Here is a 21,311-nt window from a genome sequence, read left to right as displayed (position 1 = left end):
AGAATAGGATTTTGATTATTTCCCAAACGAGTGACATGTAAAAGGTTAAATCTTACTTTGAAATTTACATTATTGTCTCCTTCTACATACGTGTGATAAACGAAAGATTTAACTATTGTGCTTTGTTTGACTGAACTCAAATTAAAGCATATAATTTTAAGTATATAATATTTTATTTAGCCAGCTATTTAATGTGGAAAATATATTTTAAATATCTTAGGTTATATATCTCATAATTATTTTTAATATATCATGAAAATAAAAATATTATAATTTAACAAACTATTTTCCAAATGAAGGTCTTTATTGAAAGAAAGAAAGAGTCGTAGACTCATTTTGCTGATTTGGAAACATTTTTTTTCTTCCTGTTTTTGCTTCAAAAAATACTGATCTGGCAACAAGTTTTTGACACACTGATTTGGCAACATTTAATTGGGCGAAATGACATAGTAAAGGAAAATAATTAAGAAAGGCTAAATGACGTAGCAACCGAAAGTTTCCAAAACTACGCGTTGAACAAACAGATTTACTCACGAATTTATCAACGACAAAAAAAAATAAAAAAACATATATAAATATAAAACTCTTGACAATCTCTCCAGAGAGAGAGAGATAGAGAGGCAGAGAGCCATGGCAGCTCGGAAGAGAGCTTCAGCGAATTCTACTCCCACGCCACCGCAGCCAGCTGTAGAAACTCTTCAAATTTCGACTGACTCTCCGATCGCGCGGCCAAAATCATCCGTGATTCTGAAGCTCTCGGTGGTGTTCTCGGTTCCCTATTTATACCTAATCTTCCGGCACTACGGGATCGATTCGGCGCTCAAGCGTTCGATCCTTATCAATGCCGGAATGAGCATCGCTGGTTACTTCGCCGCCGCGAAGCTGATCCCCGTGGCATCGAGATACGTTCTCAAGCGGAACCTCTTTGGATACGACATCAACAAGAAAGGCACTCCTCAAGGGACAGTCAAAGTGTGAGTCTATATCATGATTTTATTTTTTGCTTATATGTTTAATGGCGAAGAACGTTCGATAATTTTTTGTTGACTTGGTATATTATGCATTTATGCATGTATATAAGGTGCTATCCATCAGTTCACTGATTATAAAATGTGCGATTTCCATTGCTCTGCTGATGCTAAAGAGGTCATGTTGTTTGTTTTCTTTTGTTATGATTATGCAGTGATAATTTGTCAATGCATAAAATTTTTGATGAATTAATTGAATTTTTCATATAGTTTGAAGTGTCTTCTAGCATATGCTGAAATTTATTGCTGCAACTATAATGATCCTGTTGGAAAAAAAAAAAATTTGCTGTTCATTGAGAATTTTCTTATTATTTTAACTGTAAAAAGCGACATTTTTGACGAGCAAGCCATTTCGGTCAGTGCTGTTAATGGAATTTTGGACTCTCTATTTGGACGATACACTGAAGACGGAATGAGCGAAGAGCAAGTGTACAAGACTACCATAGAGTGTATCACCCGAAGCATTTCAAGAACTATCTCGACTCAGGCTAACTAATCTGCAGAAATAAAGAAGGAATACGAGTCTGCTTACAGCGCTTTCATACTATCCTTGCATGGGCATCTTGTTCAAATGTTATGAAGATGCATCGAGTGGTAGTGAGGCTTGCAGCGTTGTCCATACAGGGTGTTAATTTTATAAAAAGAAGGCTTTACCGTCATTTCCAATTTTATAGAAAGTCCGGTCAAAACGCCTTGCTTGAGACCTAGGCTTAGTGTACCCATTCACAGCCGGTGTTTATGTCTCACTGATGATGGGTCAGATTGACAGTCGTACTCGGATATAATCAACGAGAACGTCGGTGAGTTCACTGAAACCGCTTCTGCACAGTTGTGGAGTATCTTTAATGTTTGACAACTGTTCTACAACGGCGGAGTTGGGATCGAGGAAATGGGCTCCGCTGTTGGACTACATCCAAACTCAGCAAGCTTTGGTGGTTCCACTTTGGTCTCGTCCACGGAGCCAAAGTTTGTGCTGAGCTGATACCCACCGTCGACAATTCCGTGCCCAGCGACGCCTACTTCCTGAGGCCCGAGTTCCTTTAGATTGCTTAGAGCCTAAGATAGTCTCATTTTTTAGCCGTTACGTTTGAGCTTAACCGCTAAAAAAATCTAGTTTTGAACCGCCAATTTCGTGAGGCCCGAGTTCCTGTTATTTGGTCATCCAATAGCTATTTTTTTTTTTTATATCCAGAAAAAGTTAGTCCGTGATAAGTAAAGGTCAAAGTTATACTATTGCAGATGAAATTCATATGAATGTTTCATTTTCCCGATTGTCTTCTTAATGATGCTAAATGTGTTTAACAGGCCAGAGTCATTGGGTCTTGCTGTTGGAGTTGTCTTCTTGGTCGTGGCTACCTTGTTTCAGTTTTTCAACTTTACATCAGATTCAAATGTAAGTTTATTCTCTTAATTGTACTTTCTTTTTCATGCATCCTTTCAAAGTGATTCAGATAAACAAATCTCTTCTTAATTTTTTGTTCTTCTCTCAATCTGGTTCAGAGAAACTCTCTTGCACTGTTTCTTATTTCGGTTCCTCCTCCATCACACCTTTGCAGTGTCATTTTAACATTTGATACCATTTTTTTTATGACTAGAAGTCTAATTGATAAAAATATATATATTGATTGCAGTGGCTTGTTGAGTACAATGCAGCATTGTACTCCATATGTTTCATGCTATTTCTAGGATTTGTAGATGATGTCCTTGATCTTCGTTGGAGAGTGTAAGTACTGTAACTTTTCTTGGTGCATCTTTTCATTGGAATGGATTTTTGTATGAATGCTCAGAACTCTTGCAACTGTGAAAAAACAGGAAATTATTGCTGCCATCTTTTGCTTCGCTTCCTCTGCTGATGGCTTATGCTGGTCATACAACTATCCTTATACCAAAGCCTCTCGTTCCTTATGTTGGGCTGAGTGTTTTAGACTTGGGTATGTTTAACTTCAGAAACTTGGAATTCTCTTTTGTGGCGTTTTTTCTTTCTGTTTTGTCCCTCTTATCAACAAAACCAATCTAACTTCAACTGCGTGTATTATTTTGACTTATTATAAAATCTAAAAATAAAAATTGATTTTTGGAATATCATTTTCCAAAGTGGACTTTAATTGATAAGGTTTTTCAAGGTATGCCTCGCAGATCAAAGCGAGTGAAAGTTGATGTCTGAATTATGAGAGAAACTTGCGTGATTCTTGAATTCAATGAAGGATTCTAACGTTTCATGCGCATATAATCTAGCGAAAATGTGACTTAATCCGTATATTGTTATGGCATCTCTGCTAGCAGGCTATTTCGCATTGAACGCTTAATTTACTTCAACTTCAAAATTACACCCCTGAAATTTACAGCCAATAAATAATGTTCGTATTGGTGGAAATCTGATTATTAATCTATCTATCACTTCATTCTCTTCTTCTTTCTATGTGAAGGATGGATGTATAAACTATACATGGGGCTTTTGGCGGTCTTTTGTACAAATTCCATTAATATCCATGCTGGTTTGAATGGCCTTGAAGTTGGGCAGACAATCGTCATCTCAGCTGCTGTAAGCATAAAAGGGTTTGTAAAGGATTTACCAAAAGTGATTAAATGCTTATAATTTGTTGAGCAAATATCTTCATTTTTTGCAGATTTTGATACACAACATCATGCAAATCGGGGCATCTACTGATCCCGAATACAAGCTAGCACATGCCTTCTCTATCTACTTGGTTCAGCCTTTGTTAGCCACATCACTGGCTTTGTTTTCCTACAACTGGTCATATTTCTAATCCACGGACCGAGTTCTTATAAATTTCGTTCCTTCTAGAATGAAATTCTCAAAAAATATTCCACTCATGGCTTCAGGTATCCTTCTTCAGTATTTGTTGGAGATACTTATACATACTTTGCTGGAATGACTATGGCCGTAGTCGGAATTTTAGGCCATTATAGGTACGACTCGCTTTCTCTCAAATTTTTAGAGTGTGATTGTATTTCATAACCTTTTCTTTATAAATGACTCTTTAGACTTGAAGAAAGGGATGACGTATGTCATAAACACATTAAGTTGATGCCTCGTGGGTTTTGTTTAACCTTAATGTATTTGTTTTTCTTGTTTCAGCGAAACTCTCTTGATTTTCTTCGCTCCTCAAGTCTTGAACTTTCTCTTATCACTTCCACAGGTTTGTTCCTTCCCACCAATCTTTCTCTATCCAGATTCAAACTCTCACTTTTCTGTTTTTAATTTTTTTTTTTCTTTTCTTTTTGGTCAGCTTGCCGGAATTGTTCCATGTCCCCGGCATCGCCTACCTCGGTACCCACTTGAATTATGAGTAAAATAAATGAGGTTTTGTTGAAATGGAAATTTTTTTATTTTGACCCTCTTTTTTTTTTAACTTTACCTTTCAGTTTTGATCCCCAAACGGGACTATTGACCGGTACAAACGACGGGACGCTGGTCAACTTCTTTCTTAGACAGTTCGGCAGGATGTCCGAGAAGTCGCTTTGTATCTATCTTCTAGTTTTCCAGGTAATTTCCATGATTAGGTCACTGAAATGAGAATTTTCAAGTTGCCAATCATGATAATAGCTGTTACATGAATAATTTAACAATGATGGTATGAGATCTCTTGATGAATTTTCTTGTGCTCTTATTTAAAATTCATTTCTTGATTGAACCGAACACAGGCAATTGGGTGCGGCTTCTGTTTCTTGTTGAGGTATTTCCTCACTGGCTGGTACAAATGAGGCTTCAGAACAGTGTTTGGTTATTTTACATATCCTCCGAAAGAGCTTTGATTTCTCGTAGCTTAATGGGATTGCTGACAATGTACTACTCCTGACTTAATTTCGACACGGAACTCTGATTTTTCTTTTTTTGAATTTTATTTTTGCTAATCGCGTTATAGAAGAAATAGGTAGAAAACATGTTTCTTATGATAAATGATAATAGCCACTTATGTACTAGGCCTAACTAATTTAACATCAGATTTGTATGAGATGACAGAATTAGCTACCTATCAATTTGTTCATTTCTTTATTATCAATATTCATCTGTCACTGCGGTACTTTCTAGCAACTCTGTTGATTAATCAAATTATTGGTTACAACATAAAAATATTATATTTCATTATTTCTCTAACAGGGTGCAAGAGAAATAATTCAATATATAGTATGATGTTCGTGTAGAGTAGAGAGTGATTCAAACCGAGTGCTGTTCATTAATGGTCCTGGGAAATCTGCCTTTATATTTGCAGTCCAACAATAGTCGAGCACCAAAGAAACACAAATCATGTATTGGTTTTCATCAGACAAAAAATAAAAACGAATTGAACAAATTTCTTTTTGAACAATTCTCTCTGTTACCCATTCTGAAAAATGAGCATGTACTTTCTGTAATCTCTACTAAAAAAGGCCATGTAAAATTAACCATAACTTCAAATAAATTGTCTGCCGTGAAAAGTTTGGAACAAAGACAGGAAAGCTCTCAGGACATGTTTGGTTAAAAAAATTAAATGAAATTGAATTATCGTGTGAATGATATAGTATAGTTTTTTAAAAGATAATTTAGGTCATTTTTTGTATCTGACAGATTAGAATTTTTACTAAAATAAAATATGGTAACTTACCATAATTGTTGTAAAATGCTGACGAAACTCTGTATTAATAATAAAAAAGATTGTCTGAGCCCGGGTTCGAACCGGGGACCTTTAGTGTGTGAGACTAACGTGATAACCGACTACACCACCCAGACGACATGCTTTATGATTGAACATTTTATAATAAAGCTTAAGTTTTTTTTATAAAAGATTCTTGAGTCAGGTTCTCGCAATTTTTCTTTTATTTCCGTAAATTACTTATAGAAGAACGGAGTACTTGGCCCAAATGTTGTTGTAATCTTTAAACTTTGAGCATAATACATCATAAGCTTTAGTATTATAAAATAACAATGCTAATGCTTACAACAAAGCGCCTGTAGCTCAGTGGATAGAGCGTCTGTTTCCTAAGCAGAAGGTCATAGGTTCGACCCCTATCTGGCGCGTATTCATTTTTTATTTTGTTATACTTACTTTCCAATCCATCTTCAATTGCAATTTTATACTGAAACCCTTAGTGGACATAATGTTTCACATTATTTAAGGTTAATTTCATATTTACATTCAAATCGATATCATTTATGAAATTTGGATCGTCTATGATTGAACGTGAAATTTCGATGTCATTCAAATCGCAGATATAAAATGGAGGTATAGATTCTACATTTTATTTTTTATTTTGTTATACTAAATTTATTACTTTCTAATCCATCTTCAATTACAATTTTACACTGAAACTCCTTAGTGGACATAATGTTTCACATTATTTAAGGTTAATTTCATATTTACATTCAAATCGACATCATTTATGAATTTGGAGCGTCTATGATTTAACGTGAAATTTCGATATCATTCAAATTGCAGATTACAATGCAAGTTTAGTCATAGATGATCTAAGTATATCCAAAGACTGGTTTGTGCCCAAAACCATTGTCCACTAAGAATGCCATCTTTAGGCCCCAAGTTGTGTGCACCTCAAAATGGCAATGCAAAATCCACACCCCTACATATCCACACACCAAACATGCATACAACTAATTTAATTACAAAAATCTAATTTTCATCTCATTAAGTCAACCGTGTGAGAATTTACAAAACCAAATACGTATACTCTAGGGAAATTGCCACAAGTACTATTATCTTATAAAAAAAAATTTATTTTTTACTAAAAACATAATTTGCCAAATATACTAATAGACCCAATGTACAAATTCAATTTTACCCTCAATTTTTTTATTCTTAACATTTCACTCTCTTAAATGAATAAATGGATTGACCGCCACTTTCATTCTTAATACGTTTTCAATTTTAAATATAATCTCTCTCTCTCTCTCTCTCTCTCTCTCTCTCTCTCTCTCTCTCTCTCTCTCTCTCTCTCTCTCTCTTTAAAACCGTCTGCACCAATTAAATCTCGAAGCCCAAATCACCATCGTCATTTTATCGCTCTTTCTCAAACCTTGAGAAATTTCTATGTCCCTAAAACCGTCTGAAACCACGAACCCACTAAATCCAAACCCTAACCTCGAAATGCTGGACCCGAATCCACCACACGGAGCGTGGAGGTCCTCGAATGAAAACTAAGGCACCAGAAGAGTTGGAAAGCCCACCCAAGTCTTCGCCCCCGTCTCGGAAAAGGAAAATGACTACGTCGCCCAAACCGTTGACAAAGGCCTTCGCAAAGAAGGGGCGTCGTAAGATGAAGCCCACTGTGGCTTCGTCTGATACTAGGAGGAAGAAATAACCAAACACGAACTGAAAAGATCCCGTAAAAGAGCGCCAACAAATATGAGGTTAGCTTTGGTATTTGATGCTAATTTGATTTCTTGGTGGATTTGCCGAATATTATTCTGATTTAAGGTTAGTTTTTTGGATTTGATGCTAATTGTATTTCTTAGTGAATTTGTAAAAATTGTTGTGTTGGTTAAAATGGTCAACAAATATCATCAGTTATGGACGTAGAAATTTTTTAATTTTATTATTTGCGCTATTTTTGTAATCTAAGATTTGACTTTTATCAATATATCATTTTAATGAACTTTTTATAATAAAAAAAAAAAAGATGAATGCGTAAATACTATGGAAGTACGAGTTGGGCTATTTTTTAATATTAGAATAGTTAAACTATAATTTTAATATAATATAGTCATGTATCTAGTTACAACAATTTTTTTTCCTTTTTAAATAGCTTGGAATAAATTTTACATTATTTGGGTTTGGATTAATTTCTTTCTTTTTTTTATCAACAATTATTTCTTTCATTTCACACAAGTTTTTTTTTATTTTTTTTAATTCCTTCTCTCTTTCGCACACCCTTCACCACTGAGTCTTCAAACCCTAAGTTTTGGTACTTTGTACAACAATTTTAAAAATCAGTCATACAACGTGCCCATTGTTGTTTGGAAGGAGAGTTTTTCGTCACGACGAGAAAAGTTTCAGGGTATTGCATGATAGTCTTTCAAAACTGTTGTATAAGCTTTCAAATCTGAGGTTTAGACGACAATTTTAGAAAATCTTCATCCTAGTCTCCAAGTTTTTTTTTACCTTATGCAATCTTCTTTTTTGTCCCTCTGCTAAGGCAATATTCCTTCATGTCCTTGGATTTTCTTATACTAGGGCTTTGTTTGGTAGGAAGGAGTGAAAAATAGATGTAAAGACAGGAAAGTGGTGTATTATAAATTGGGCTCTTTAGATATATAGTCATACGAAAACTCAAGTTTAATTTGCCATATAACTAACGTTTGGTAAATTTTAAGTAAATAGCCACAAAATTTTATTAACAAAGCCTAAAAGACATTAATAGTTGTAAATATTCGTTAATAATTTAAATAACCATCAGACTCCAAGGACATAAATGTAATGGTAAAAATCTCCAAACAATGCCACATCAACATAATAAATATTTACTTAAAATTTACAAAAAGTTGACTATTTAGCAAGTCTCCAAATTTTAGTGATTTGGTTACTTAATTAATTGTTAATTTTTAAAAAGTTGGTTGACATCATGTAAGGAAAGGTTAGAATCCATCCCTTTATTTGTTTGGTATATATTATATTAGAGAGAAATGATTGATGTTTTATGTACTAAAATTATTAAATTGTCATTATTTTTGCATAATAATTATATTATTAGCTGGTTCAAACTTCATATGTAATTTACTTAAATTTTTTGTTTCCATCATTCTCAATTCCTCCAAATTGGATGGAATAATTTTTTGTGGATCCCATGGAAATTCAATTCCTCTGAATCCCGTCATTTTCTTTTCTCTCATCTCAACACAATAGATTTATTTCCATAGTAAAATACATATATCTTAATTAATCATTTCACTTCCTCTCCTACTAAACACGACCTAGAAGTACAGCAATTTTGTTTTTATGTTCTTTACGTTGTGTTGTGTGGGGGTATCATGCAATTTTTTTTTTTTCCATTTTTTAGGGCCTTATTATGTTCCTTCTTTTAATTGCTTCTCATGGCCAAATAAGTTTTTTTTTTTGGTAATTTAGCAAAATAGCTAACTTAAACGTTGGGAATTGATAAATAGTCAATGTTTGGTAAATATTAGGTAAATAACCAATTTTATATATTTACAAACGTAAATATTAAGCTGTCATATTAAACCACATCATCATTTATGGTTATTTACCTAATATTTACCAAACATTGGCTATTCAGCAATATCAAACGTTTAAGTTTGCTATTTTTCTAATTTTTTTGTTTTTTTTCATCTTTTTTTTCTTTGTACTTTGAATATTTATGTTATATAACTCCGTTGGTTTCTCTCAAGCTGCTTTATTCCGTCCAAACATATTTATCACTGGAACCGAATTCCGGTGAGCGTTCGTAAACGAAGGGAATGAATTTTCTATTCCTATGTACCATATTGCATTTTTTACCCCTTTGATTTTGATCTTTTTATCTCACAAACAAATTTATCATGCAACACACACTAGACCATTGGATTCCAAAGGCCAAAATGTTTTTTTTTTTTTTTTTTTGTGTTCCCTGTGTGAATAATTATACTTCTTTATTTCTTCACAGCTTAAATAAATCAAAATCCTTGTTTTTTGGTTTTGGACTGGCTTCTATTCAATGTTATGTCATATTAATTGCAAGGCGTTCAATTTATCTTTTGGATGCACAAAATACAAATCATTTTCAATGTTTATTCATTTTTCTTTGATTTTTCAATTAGATCTTGTGTTATATTTAATTAAATTTATTCTTTTTTCTAAAAATTCCATGCATTTATTAAAGTAAAAGTTTACTTCCTCTTTTTTGTCACTAACTATAAAGTATAAACTAAAAAACAAAAAAGAAATGTGGATTTTGAATAAAGGGCATATTTCGCCCGTTTGGGTTTGATATTATGGTTCATTAACAATTATTAGTCAAAAGTTGGCTAACATTCAACTTTTTGCTCAAGTATAATACCCTTAATAATATTGTTAAAATACACGTTAAAACTGATAATACCAAGGATTGAAATACTAATGTGGCACGTTGAGCCGTAACTTATATATTTTATTGGTAAATCATTTATTACTGCATGATCATGAGATATACAATATGTAAATAGGAAAAAGATACGGGCTACCGTTATGGATCGGTAAACGGGTTAACATAGGGTAAACTGAAGAATATTTGGAAACAAGTAAATAAATCAAAAAGAGTTTTCTTACATATAATAACATACAACGCTTTATAATAGATTTCGTTTACTTCATTACATTAATTACATGAACGTACATAAAAGTAAAACACCATGGAAAATTCTGCGGTTTATGTTCTACATATATTGATCAGGTATCAACTCATCAAATGAGAAAATGATGACAAAATGAACATCTCCTTATGGCAATCGTTATAATATAGCCAATATAAAGAGTAGATCGAGAAATCGGGTCAAGATTGAACCAACTATATGTACGTACGATCAGTGACGGAGCCAGAAAAGCCCATCAGGGGAGGCTAATTTGAAAAAAAAAATTTCAAGGGGGTTTGATTGTAAAAAATTTATAAAAATTGGGCCAAAAGTATAAATTTTCAAGGGAAAAAAATGTAATTTTTTTTAAAATGGGCAAAAAGTGCAAAAAAAAAATTTGAGGGGGGGCTTAAGCCCCCCCGGACCTTAGCTGGCTCCGTCACTGCATACGATGAGTTACTTATGGAACAATTGGGACGAGGACTATCACCGGCTCGAGTAAGGGTAGTGATGGATTCTCGTTATAAGAATAAGACGTGATTATGTAGGTCATAACTTGGCATCGAGTGAGAATGAACGTCAGATATATCGAGAGTAAGTGAAATGATCAATAAATTAGGGCAAATGATCAACATTATTATTAGAATACAATGATATTGTATTAACCATACATTTTTGTTGTCCTCTTTTTTCCACGTAAAAAAAACATGATGTATGTTAATCGCGTTTTTGGATTAGCATTCAGAACCGTCCGTGGTTCGATCGAGGGTCGGAACCTATGACCGCACGTAGGTTAGGTGTGGTGAAGTTCTTCTATTCTCGCTGGAAAGTGGTTTCTGGTTCCTCGTCACTTCGTATAGTCGATCTTCGTGTTCTTCACGTTCTTCGTGTTCTTTGCGTTCTTCAACCTGAGAATCAAGAAACATGAACTAGGGGGCGCGGAGGGTTTTCCCCCGACGCGCGCTCCGACGCTCAACATTAACAGAGGTGGGGGGTCTCATCTCGTCTCTAGAGGGTAGAGAGAGGGAATGAGTTAAGAGAATTCAGAGTTGAGAGAATTATGAGTCGAGAGAATTCTGAGTCGAGAACGACTTCTCTGAGTTCAGAATGACTTCTCTGAGTTCAGAATGACTTCCCTTATGGAAATGTGAATGAGTTATTTATAGGATATTGGCGCTTGGCGCTTGGGGCTTGGGGATTGTCGCTTGTGGCTTGTTGCTTGGCGCTTGGGGCTTGTTTCTTGGCGCTTGTCGCTTGGCGCTTGGCGCTTGTCCAAGTGCCATCATGAAATAGCTTGTAAGCATGTTTAACGGTCCTCGGTTTTGGTCAAACATATTTTTGACCCGTTTGGATGAGTTATTCTTTTCGCATTGTGCGATCGTTTTAGCAATTGAGACGTCGTTTTTACCATAAGAAAAATGACTGTATAACAATGTAAATAGATGTAGTGTTCATTCAGTGATACATGCTATGATCCATATCCACTATTCCCGTTCAGTAGCGGAGCCAGGATTTGTAGTCATGGCATATTTAATGAATTATTATTATTATTTTTTTATTTTATAAGTAAAGAATTATTCAATGGGGTATACATGAAAAAAAATCATATAATTACAAGCTAAAATTATATAAAAAAAGGGTAAAATCTATAATTTTAAAAAATGACGAGGCACATCACATGCCTCTAAGCCACCACAATTATTATGTGGTTGTTATAAAAACCAAAGGAATAACTTAAATAAAAAAACTCTTTAAACACTTATAAGGTAGGAATTTTAGAAAAGAGAAGACAGAAGTATGGAGAGTAAATTGTAGAAATTGGGGATGGATTTTCCCTTCAGCATCCTCATGTATTTATAGTAAAATTTGTGTACATTAGTCAATAAGTTAGGTGTAGGGTAATTAATTATTCACCTCATATTTTTTACTCTAATTTACCTTATATTTTTTACCTTTGAGCATACCAGTTATTTACAAACACTCCCCCTTTGGGATGCTCATTGATACATTTACGTGTTCATACTGCCTCGTTAAAAACCTTATTAGGAAAAACCCAGTGGGATAGAAACCTCACTAAGGAAAAAAAAGTACAACTATGCAAAGCTCCCCCTGATGTAGACATAGGTGTGTTCTTTCTATAAATCTTGCAATTTACGCATTCCAATGTCATGAACATGTTTTCTGAAAGTTGAAGTGGTGAGCGTCTTTGTGAGGAGACAGATGAGTTATCATAAGAACGAATATATTGGATGCTGATAACATTGTTCTTCTCTAGCTCTTGAGTGAACGAAAAGAACTTTGGATGGATGTGTTTTGTTCTGTCGCTCTTGATGAATCCTTACTTCATTTGAGCAACACATGCGGCATTATCTTCATAAAGTGTGATGGGGTCCTCGATTGTTGGAAGACCACTAGTGGCTCTGATATGTTGCGTCATTGATCTCAGCCATACACATTCACGACTTACTTCATGTAGTGCTATAATCTCCGCATGATTTGATGATGTGGCAATGAACGTTTGCTTTTAAGAACACCAAGAAATCGCAATTCCTCCATACGTAAACACATATACAGTCTATATCTCCATTTGTGTGGATCTGATAAGTAACATGTATCTGCATAATCAATCAAAACTGGTTTTGTCTTGTTAGGATAAAATAATTATAAATCAATCGTTCCTTGAAGATAACGAAGCACGTGTTTGACCCCATTACAATGTCTCTTTGTAGGAGCTGAACTGAATCTTGCCAGCAGATTAACTGCAAAAGCTATATATGGTCGAGTGCAATTAGCAAGGTACATAAGGGCTACAATCGCTGAAATATAGTACTTCAGGACCAAGAATCTGTTCAGATTCCTCACATGGACGAAATGGGTCTTTTACCACATCTAGGGACCTGATAACCATTGGAGTACTTAAAGGATTTGACTTATCCATATGGAAGCGTTTTATCACTTTTTCGTGTAATTTGATTGATGCACAAATATTCTATTTTTCATGTACTCAATCTGTAAGCAAAGACAATATTTTGTCTTTCCAAGATCTTTCATTTCAAATTCTTGCTTTAAGTAAGAGATTACTTCTTTGATCTCTTCATCGTTCCCAATAATGTTTACATCATCAACATAAACAATGATGATCACACACCCGGATGTTGTTTTCTTAATGAATACGCAGGGACAAAGAGAGTTATTGACATAACCCTTTTGTATTAAATATTCGCTTAAGCGATTAAACCACAATTGTCCGGATTGCTTTAATCCATATAAAGATCTTTGTAATTCGATGGAATATTTTCTCTAGGCTTTGAACTAGATGCTACAGGCATCTTGAATCCTTCAGGGATCTTCATATATATATATATATATATATATATATATATATATATATATATATATATATATATATATTTAAGTATCTAGCGATCCGTATAAATAAGCTGTGACAACATCCATGAGATGCATATTTAGTTTCTCATGCACTGCTAGGCTGATCAAGTATCTGAATGTAATTCCATCCATTACAGGGGAATATATTTCTTCAAAATCAATTACAGGCCTTTGAGAAAAACCTTGGGCAACAAGTCGAGCTGATCAAGTATCTCACAATCTCGTTTTTCTCATTTATATTTCGTACAAATACCCATTTGTATCCAACGGGTCTCACATCTATAGGTGTGAGTACTATAGGTCCAAAGACCTTGCGCTTGTTGAGCGAGTCAAGTTCGGCTTGAATTACATTTTTTCATTCACCCCAATCGTGTCTATTTTTACATCCAGTAACAGACCTTGGTTCGGGATCTCCATCATTTTCATCCATGATATCACATGCCAGACTACATGAGAATGCATCATTGATTTCATCATTTCGGTTCTATTGTATTCCTGTATTGGCATAATTAATCGAAATTTTTGATTTTCCTCGTTTTGTATTTCTGGAATACATTCCTCCATTTTGAGGTCATTTTGTTTCTCTGCTCCTTTTCTTTTCCGAGGATTTTTATCTTTGGAACCGAATGGTCTTCCACGCTTCAAGCGTGTTGTGACTTCATGAGTGACCTTATTTTCAAATTGTCCTTTTGAGACATCAATTTGCGCAGGAGCATTTGCAGATGGAATGTATGATTTAGTCACTCTCTTAATGTCTCTAAATGCATCAGGAAGCTGATTTGCAATACCTTGCAAATGTACAATCTTTTCTACTTCTCTCCTTCACAGTCTTTTGTGTAAGGGTCAAGATGCAATAATGTTGATACAGACCAAGTAATTTCCCTTCCCAGGTGGTTTCTTTCTCCCCCTAATACTGGAAAATTTTCTTCATCAAAATGGCAATCAGCACAACGTGATGTAAAAACCTCACCAGTTTGAGGTTCTAGATACCTAACAATAGATGGACTTTCATAACCTACATGAAAACCAAAGGAATAACTTAAATCAAAAACTCTTTAAACACTTATAAGGTAAGAATTTTAGAAGAGAGAAGAGAAGAGTATGGAGAGTAAATTGTAGACAGAAAATGAAATAGTAAATTGTAGAAATTGGGGATGGATTTTCCCTTCATCATCCTCATATATTTATAGTAAAATTTGTGTACATTAGTCAATAAGTTAAGTGTAGGATAATTAATTATCTATCCCATATTTTTTACTCTAATTTACCTTATATTTTTTACCTTTGGGTATACCAATTATTTACAACAGTGGTGAATTTTTATTTTTTTTATACTAAACATTTTTTATTTTATTTTAAGAATTTCTTTCTGCTTTCTATGATGAAGATCCGTCAAATAAACTCTGTTTCACTCTTCTAAATGTCCTTTCTGGTTCCAATACGATAAAAAGAAGATTAACTTTTTACTATTACCTTTTTTTTTTTTGTAAATGTCCTTTGTGCCCAGCAGGACAGTTTGCGCCCATCATTTCACATTGGCACGCAACTATCTTCCATTCGATCAGATTCAGAAACTAGCTATAGATAAATATTACAGAAAATGAGCTTTTGTTTGTATTAAAAGAAAGAAAAAAAAATGGGAAGCTTCATTATTGGAAAGATCGAGACGATGGAAAAAATACGGGAACTTGCTCAGGTTTTTCAATTTCTCTTTTGCCATATTCTTCCTAAAGCTATCCCTTTTTCACAGTCTTTCTTTCCCAGATATTCTCTCTCTGCGCACCAATTTTGTTTCCAACGAGACATCCGAATGCGATTCGGAGTTGTTTTATGCTCGATGACAGGATTTGACTAAGTTAGTTTAGGGTTATCGAAAATTTAACCCGAAGTTTATTGGATTTGTTGATTAATCAGTATTTGAATGTTTGTGTAGTTTGATGTTGGAGGTTGTGATCTTGATAATATCGTACTGAGTAAGTGTACAGCCTTTTATGTTGTGTGCTTTTTTTAATTTACTACTTATTTAATATCATTCAACATAATCCCAGGTTTTATCACCCCAAAAAAAAATAAATAAATAAAAAATAAAAGAAGCTAATGGCTAGTACAATTGCACTATGAAGTATGAACCAGTTTATTTTTTTAATTTGTTATACCATCTTTTTATGGCAGCCTAACGCTGTATTAGCAATCGGGTACGCGATAGATCGATTACAATGTCTGCTTACGGCCATCAAATGGAGCGCGAGTACTCCGTGGAGAGACATGCTAGCCAAGGAAGTTCTGGTTAGTTTCATGGTTTTGTGCTCTCGAAAAAAAATCTTAGCGTTTGTATGACTTGCTTTATTAGCCCTTACTTTGACAGATAGGGAAAGCGGGCACGCGATAGAGTCAGGGTTCTACATGACCTCTTTCGCCGCGACGATTTTCATCGCGTCGCTCGTCACGTTCAAGGTTTTGTTAGTCACAATGCTCGTCGCGCTTAGCGTTATGCTTCAATCTTGTCAGAGCCGGAGCGCTGGGGTCGTCGAGACCCCTTTTCGATCCCACGACCACGACGACGATGCCTGCAAGGCTTTGGCGGTCCATGCAGAGCTAAACAAGTTTGAAGCGGCTCGCTTTCCTGTGATTTGCAGGGCTTTCGCTACCCGTTACATCGAAGAGGGTCAGTACGAGAGGGAATTGAACTCGGCCGCGTCGCTGGTCGAGAATTCCCTCCGAAGCGTCGAAAGCCCTCGAGATGATGGCTTGGATGTGTTTATGCTGGATGTTGATGAGGTTCTTTCTCCGAACCCTCTGTACGATAATCTCTCGCTGCAAAGGTAATTTTAAAAGCCCTTTTCTTTTGGGTATTTTAGCTAAATAGCCAATTGAAATGAATGAATTTGCAAAAAAAACGTCATATTTTATTTAAATTAAGTGAAATAGTCAAAATGTGCACGTACCAAGTTTCACAATGTAAAAAAATCGTCAATTTTTTTCTTTTCTGCAAGTCCTCAAAAATTTAATCCCAATGTTTTGCTGAAAAACTTGAAGCTTTTGCTATTTTGTATATATTTTTTTTTATTGTTGGCTATATTTCTTCATTTAATGCCCTCAGTACATCGCGTAAACTCTGGCTCTGGTAAACTCTTATCCGGGTTCAAGTACTCTCTCACAGACTCAATGATCAGAAGTTTTTGGTGGGTTTTACCGATTACAGCAAGCTCAGCTGTGGTGGCGGTGATTGCGTAGGAGTCGCAATGTATCTAAAGCACGTGGCTATTGTCGCAACTTACGCGAAACTTCGCGCTAAAGGCTGGCCTGTGATTTTATTTTCCCGGAAGCCCGAGCAACAGAGGAATGTGATGATAGAAACGCTTCGTTCTTCGGGAATCAGAGACTGGTCTTTATTGATAATGCGGTACCGATTCTAAAAAGTCCTCGATTCTTATAAAAGTTTGGATTAAAGAAGATTTAATTCTTATACCTAGTTATCACAATAAGCAACCTTTTTTTTTGTCAGGTGCGAAGACAAAATCGATGGGGATGACTTTGAGTCGTGCTTCCACAGAAGAAAAGTGGCGTTGCAGAGAGATGGTTTTCGCGTAAAAGGCATAATAAGCAGCCGATACGATGCGCTGACCGGACCTTCTCTGGGTGGTCTTGTATTTAAGCTTCCTAATCATATTCCTCTCAATTCTGAGAACCAAAATAAAAGTACTGTTACACCAGTGTAATGACAACATTACACTGCTCAGGAATTTATCATCTTTGCTTCAGTGTTTTTTTTTATTTTATTTTATTTTATTTTATTAAATTGTGTTCATTTCTTTTGCTGGATTGTATATAACTGAGAAAGGGCTGGCCTGGTTTACCCTATGGTGTAAATTATGTATTTATGTGAATATTGATTGCTTAAAGAACTGTCTTCAATCATCATCATGAAGTGGTGGTGTATTTTGTACAAACCTTGTGTGGCTTTCTGAAATGTAGTAGATTGACCTTTTCAAAGGGATAAGCATGTATTTTCTTAAAAAATAAAATTAATATACTTCAGTCGAGGAAATCAACTTTGGTGTTTTCCTCCCAATCACGTAAATAATAATAAAGAAAATACTGATTATTAGATGGGTCGAAAACTAAAAAGTAAAATAAAAAGAAACGAAAGAAAACAAACCAAGAAACTAGAATTCATGAATAGATTTATTTACAGCACAGCCACCAAGAAAAAGCAAGAACACCTCAGAGAGGCTAAACACTTTTACAGAATATTGATACGGAATCAATCAACTTCCAATGGATTAGAATTTCACAGAAGAAGAAGAAGAAGAAGAAAGTGAAAAACACAGAAAAGAAAGCCAGAACAGCCAACCGAGAAAGTGGGTCCAGCGCCGGAGAAATCGACTTCGTACTTGGAACTCATATTCCGATCCAGAATCCCCCAACTCCGGCCACCACCATCCCCTCCGTCGAACAACTCGTACACGTACACCGCGGCCACAGCGCCGCCGCCGGACCGGAGGTGTCTCACGAGCCCCCTGACGTAGAGCTGAGCGTAGGCCGCGTTGGCGTCGACCTCCGCCGCGTCATCGCTCCCGGCGGGCCACCCCGTCTCCACCACCACGAGCGGGAGCCCGCCGTGCCCGGCGGCGGCGAGCGCGGCTTCGACGGCGGCGGCCATGGCGTCGAAGAGGTTGCGGTATCGGACACCCGAGGCGGGGTCGTCGCGGAAGTTGAAAGGGCCGTCCTGGAAGAGCGCGAAGGCGAGGGGGATCTCGGGGCGGGCCCGGAAGAGGTGGTAGGGATGGAGCGAGACCATGACGGGCGACCCCGTCTCGGCGAGGAACCGGAGCATCGGCGCCGCCGCGGCGGGGCGGCGGAGCACGGCGGCGGAGGGAGGGAAGAAGGAGGAGGAGGATGAAAGAAGGGCGTCGGCGGAGAAGGCGGCGGAGACTTTGACATTGCGGATTCCGAGGTCGGAGAGGGCGAGGCGGAGGTTGCGGGCGGCGGGGAGGGCGAAGGCGGCGGAGGCGTCGCCGGCGGAGACGGCGGCGACTTTGGCGCGCGGGAAGAAGGGGAGGACGACGGCGGAGAGCCAGTCGGAGGCGGCGGAGCGGTTGGCGGCCACGGATTGGACGAGGCGCTCAGGGAGGGTCAGGATGAGGGTCGCGTTGGAGTAGAGGAAGGCTCGCACGGTGGCGGGGTCGGGGTCCACCACGTGGACCGAGTCCAGGCCTAGGGCTGTCACCGCCGCCGCCGACAGCGGTGGGCTTCCGACTCGTGATGTGTACGTGGCTCCGATCGTGACGGAAGGGACGACGGAGAGAGATATCTCCGCCGTTGTCAGTAGGAGAAGGAGGATGAGAGTCGTCGGATACATTCTTGTTTTCTTTTCTTTCGTTCTTTGTTTCTTCTGTTGAAAGAAAGAAACCAAATGGCGTTTTGGAGGGAAAACACACCCTTTCCAGTTGAGTGGTCGTTTTTTAATCAACGGACCGGGGTGGACTAGAGCTTGATTCGGGCTTAGGCTTTTTGCTACGAGGCCCAATAAAGTGGAAAAGCACCAAACCCACTTTTTTGCCGTCATATTGACGACTTTTATTTTCTAATATTTTAAGGGGTTAGTATTATATGTAGAACTTCTACATGTTCTATATGTTTTTTTTTTTTTTTTTACGGGAAACTGAGCTTCATAATCACGAAGAACTAGACTGCAAGTCTTTCAAAATACAGTATCTAAGCCATGCAGGGCATTCGAAAAAACAAGACATAGAAACGAAATTCTCCACTAGCCCCATTTAGTAGCTCAGTTTGCGGCTTCGTTACAGCTTCTGGGGATCCATCTACACCTTTCCGACGATACATCGATGTAACGGCAAATGTCCGCCACTAGCACTCCGTATCGCCCCAGCACCTGTTTATTGCCTACCATATGAATAACCTGTTGGCAATCAGACTCCACAACTTCTATGGCCCATCCCCTTAGCTCGAGTGAATCCAATTCCTTCCCGGAGCGCCCAACATTCCGCTGCCAGGGCCGAGTCCACATCTGAGAGAGTCTCGATATTATAACACCGATGACGCACCCGTTCGCATCTCAAACCACTCCTCCGATGGTCGCTCGACGGGAGTCTAAATCCCATGCGACATCCACATTGAGCTTTAGGTGACCTACTGCCGGGCGCTCCCAGGTTTGCCCACTGGTTTTGCGAGCTTCTTTAGCAGAGAGCTCTCAAGCCAGCCTGCCCCCACACTAACCCAATCCTCCGCTTCTTTCACCGAATTATCGAAGATCCTCGAATTCCTATCGGTCCAAGCCGCCCAAACAAGCCCACAAAAAAGCTCCAAGTCGGCCTTCGTGAGGCTGGTAAGAGCTCTTAAGCAAATCTCCGAAAAGGGGCAGGGCCGGACTTTTCCACCCATTGCTAAAGTTTGGACGCCTTCCAAATCTTTTGGGCCCTTTCATAGCCCCAAACTCCATGCCTTGCATCTCGGAATCGTGGATATTTAGAGCCCATATCGTTCTCCACCAGCTCGGAATCGTCGAGTCCGAGCTTGACGGAATCTGATCTTTCCCGAGGCGGCCCAATTGGTACCCAGAGCGAACCGAATAGAGACCCGAGGTCTCGTAGTGCCACACCAGCTCATCCTGTCCCACATTCTCGTTGATTGGGATGCAAGCCACCGCCTCCACATCAATGGGGAGTGACATAGCCTCAAGAGCATTCCTATCCCATTTGCCATTCCGTATAAAATCGGAAAATTTCCAAACCCATGTATCTGTAGGAGGCCTTGACACTAGCGAGAAACCCTCCAGCCTCGGAATCCAGGGTGAGGAGAAAGCCGAAAAGTCCCCGGAACTCACCTGTCATCGGTAAACGTGGCCTAACGGTAGCGAGATGGGACGGAATCCTCGCTACCATTAGGCACAGTAACGAGAGCGGGACTCACGTTACCGAAATAGTAACGGGACGGGAGTCCCTTGACTAACGGGACGTGGTGGTCCCGTTAGTCCGACCGTTGAATTTTTTTTTTTTAAATTCTGGCTGTTGGATCAAAGATCCAACGATCGAAAAAAAGAGCCGTTTTATTTTTTTACCGTTTGTTGGTGGCTATTTCGGCCGAATTTTTAATTTTTTTTTACCCATTTATTTCTAAAATCTATAAATACCCCCTCATTTCATTCATTTTCTTCACATCTTTCTCTCAAACTCTCTCAAACTCTCAAACTCTCAAGCTCTCAATATCAATTTTTCATGGCATCTTCATCCCACAACCGAGGAGGTCGAAGGGGAAGAGCTTTCCGAGGTCAACAAATGCACCGATTTAAAGAAAATTGGTTGCACTTGTCTCAAAGCGCCCCCGACCTATACACCGAATACAGTTTCGATCCAAATTATGTTGCTCCTAGTTTCGCCCATTCTGAATTCACCGAAATTCCAAACACCCAAGTGCCATACTACCCTCAAATGGATCCCGAGCAAGCCTATCAAGTTCAAATTCCGCCATCCGAAGTGGCTTATGAAGCATTTCAAGAATATGAGCAACATATGCGTGAATCCCAAAATCCAAATGAAGAAGAAGATGACGATGAAACCCAAAATCCAAATGAAGAAGAGGAGGAGGATGAGGAA

General features: G+C 37.7%; 3 protein-coding genes and 2 non-coding genes across 16 annotated transcripts; 3 read left to right on the top strand and 2 right to left on the bottom strand.

Moving 5' to 3' along the window:
* The first annotated feature begins 535 nt into the window (after nt 1–535).
* On the top strand, nt 536–5,085 carry LOC149379433 (uncharacterized). Its single transcript, XM_089604418.1, has 11 exons — nt 536–974; nt 2,334–2,421; nt 2,660–2,751; nt 2,841–2,959; nt 3,455–3,570; nt 3,656–3,783; nt 3,873–3,959; nt 4,129–4,189; nt 4,280–4,320; nt 4,416–4,536; nt 4,695–5,085. Exons 1-11 carry the CDS (start codon nt 631–633, stop codon nt 4,752–4,754), a joined length of 1,257 nt encoding a protein of 418 aa, XP_089460544.1. The 5' UTR covers nt 536–630; the 3' UTR covers nt 4,755–5,085.
* A 601-nt stretch (nt 5,086–5,686) lies between these two features.
* Nucleotides 5,687–5,760, bottom strand: TRNAV-CAC (transfer RNA valine (anticodon CAC)). Its single transcript has one exon. It is a non-coding gene; the product is annotated as a tRNA-Val (tRNA).
* A 215-nt stretch (nt 5,761–5,975) lies between these two features.
* On the top strand, nt 5,976–6,048 carry TRNAR-CCU (transfer RNA arginine (anticodon CCU)). Its single transcript has one exon. It is a non-coding gene; the product is annotated as a tRNA-Arg (tRNA).
* Nucleotides 6,049–15,219: 9,171 nt separating this feature from the next.
* On the top strand, nt 15,220–17,658 carry LOC149379430 (HAD superfamily, subfamily IIIB acid phosphatase). 12 transcript variants are annotated; one of them, XM_089604519.1, is made up of 7 exons: nt 15,220–15,391; nt 15,460–15,550; nt 15,629–15,668; nt 15,868–15,981; nt 16,046–16,517; nt 16,856–17,098; nt 17,201–17,658. In XM_089604519.1, the coding sequence occupies exons 4-7, from the start codon at nt 15,912–15,914 to the stop codon at nt 17,412–17,414; spliced, it is 999 nt and encodes a 332-aa protein (XP_089460645.1). In that variant the 5' UTR covers nt 15,220–15,391; nt 15,460–15,550; nt 15,629–15,668; nt 15,868–15,911; the 3' UTR covers nt 17,415–17,658. The 12 variants fall into 12 exon arrangements, with proteins under 12 accessions (XP_089460645.1, XP_089460649.1, XP_089460643.1 ...); XM_089604523.1 differs by lacking the exon at nt 15,460–15,550 and having other exon boundaries at nt 16,061–16,517; XM_089604517.1 differs by lacking the exon at nt 15,460–15,550.
* A 328-nt stretch (nt 17,659–17,986) lies between these two features.
* Nucleotides 17,987–19,264, bottom strand: LOC149379429 (Glycosyl hydrolase superfamily protein). The gene has a single exon (XM_089604010.1). The coding sequence runs from the start codon at nt 19,262–19,264 to the stop codon at nt 17,987–17,989; it is 1,278 nt and encodes a 425-aa protein (XP_089460136.1).
* Nucleotides 19,265–21,311: the final 2,047 nt, after the last annotated feature.

Source organism: Urtica dioica, chromosome 12 (genome assembly GCF_054948205.1).
Source record: "Urtica dioica subsp. dioica isolate 48M chromosome 12, U.dioica_male_clone48M_v1_H2, whole genome shotgun sequence".
NCBI lineage: Eukaryota > Viridiplantae > Streptophyta > Magnoliopsida > Rosales > Urticaceae > Urtica > Urtica dioica.
Note: the sequence above shows the minus strand (reverse complement) of the source record. Positions and strands in the feature narration are given on the sequence as shown.

Bases quoted from the DNA above. Each gene is read 5' to 3' on its own strand.
- LOC149379433 (XM_089604418.1), top strand. From the start codon at position 631: ATGGCAGCTCGGAAGAGAGCTTCAGCGAATTCTACTCCCACGCCACCG. The intron at 3,960-4,128 runs GTACGACTCGCT...TTCTTGTTTCAG, and splicing joins GGAATTTTAGGCCATTATAG to CGAAACTCTCTTGATTTTCT. The intron at 4,190-4,279 runs GTTTGTTCCTTC...CTTTTTGGTCAG, and splicing joins TTCTCTTATCACTTCCACAG to CTTGCCGGAATTGTTCCATG.
- LOC149379430 (XM_089604521.1), top strand. From the start codon at position 15,912: ATGTCTGCTTACGGCCATCAAATGGAGCGCGAGTACTCCGTGGAGAGA. The intron at 16,518-16,855 runs GTAATTTTAAAA...ACTCTCTCACAG, and splicing joins GATAATCTCTCGCTGCAAAG to ACTCAATGATCAGAAGTTTT. The intron at 17,099-17,200 runs GTACCGATTCTA...TTTTTTTGTCAG, and splicing joins TGGTCTTTATTGATAATGCG to GTGCGAAGACAAAATCGATG.
- LOC149379429 (XM_089604010.1), bottom strand. From the start codon at position 19,264: ATGACGGCAAAAAAGTGGGTTTGGTGCTTTTCCACTTTATTGGGCCTC.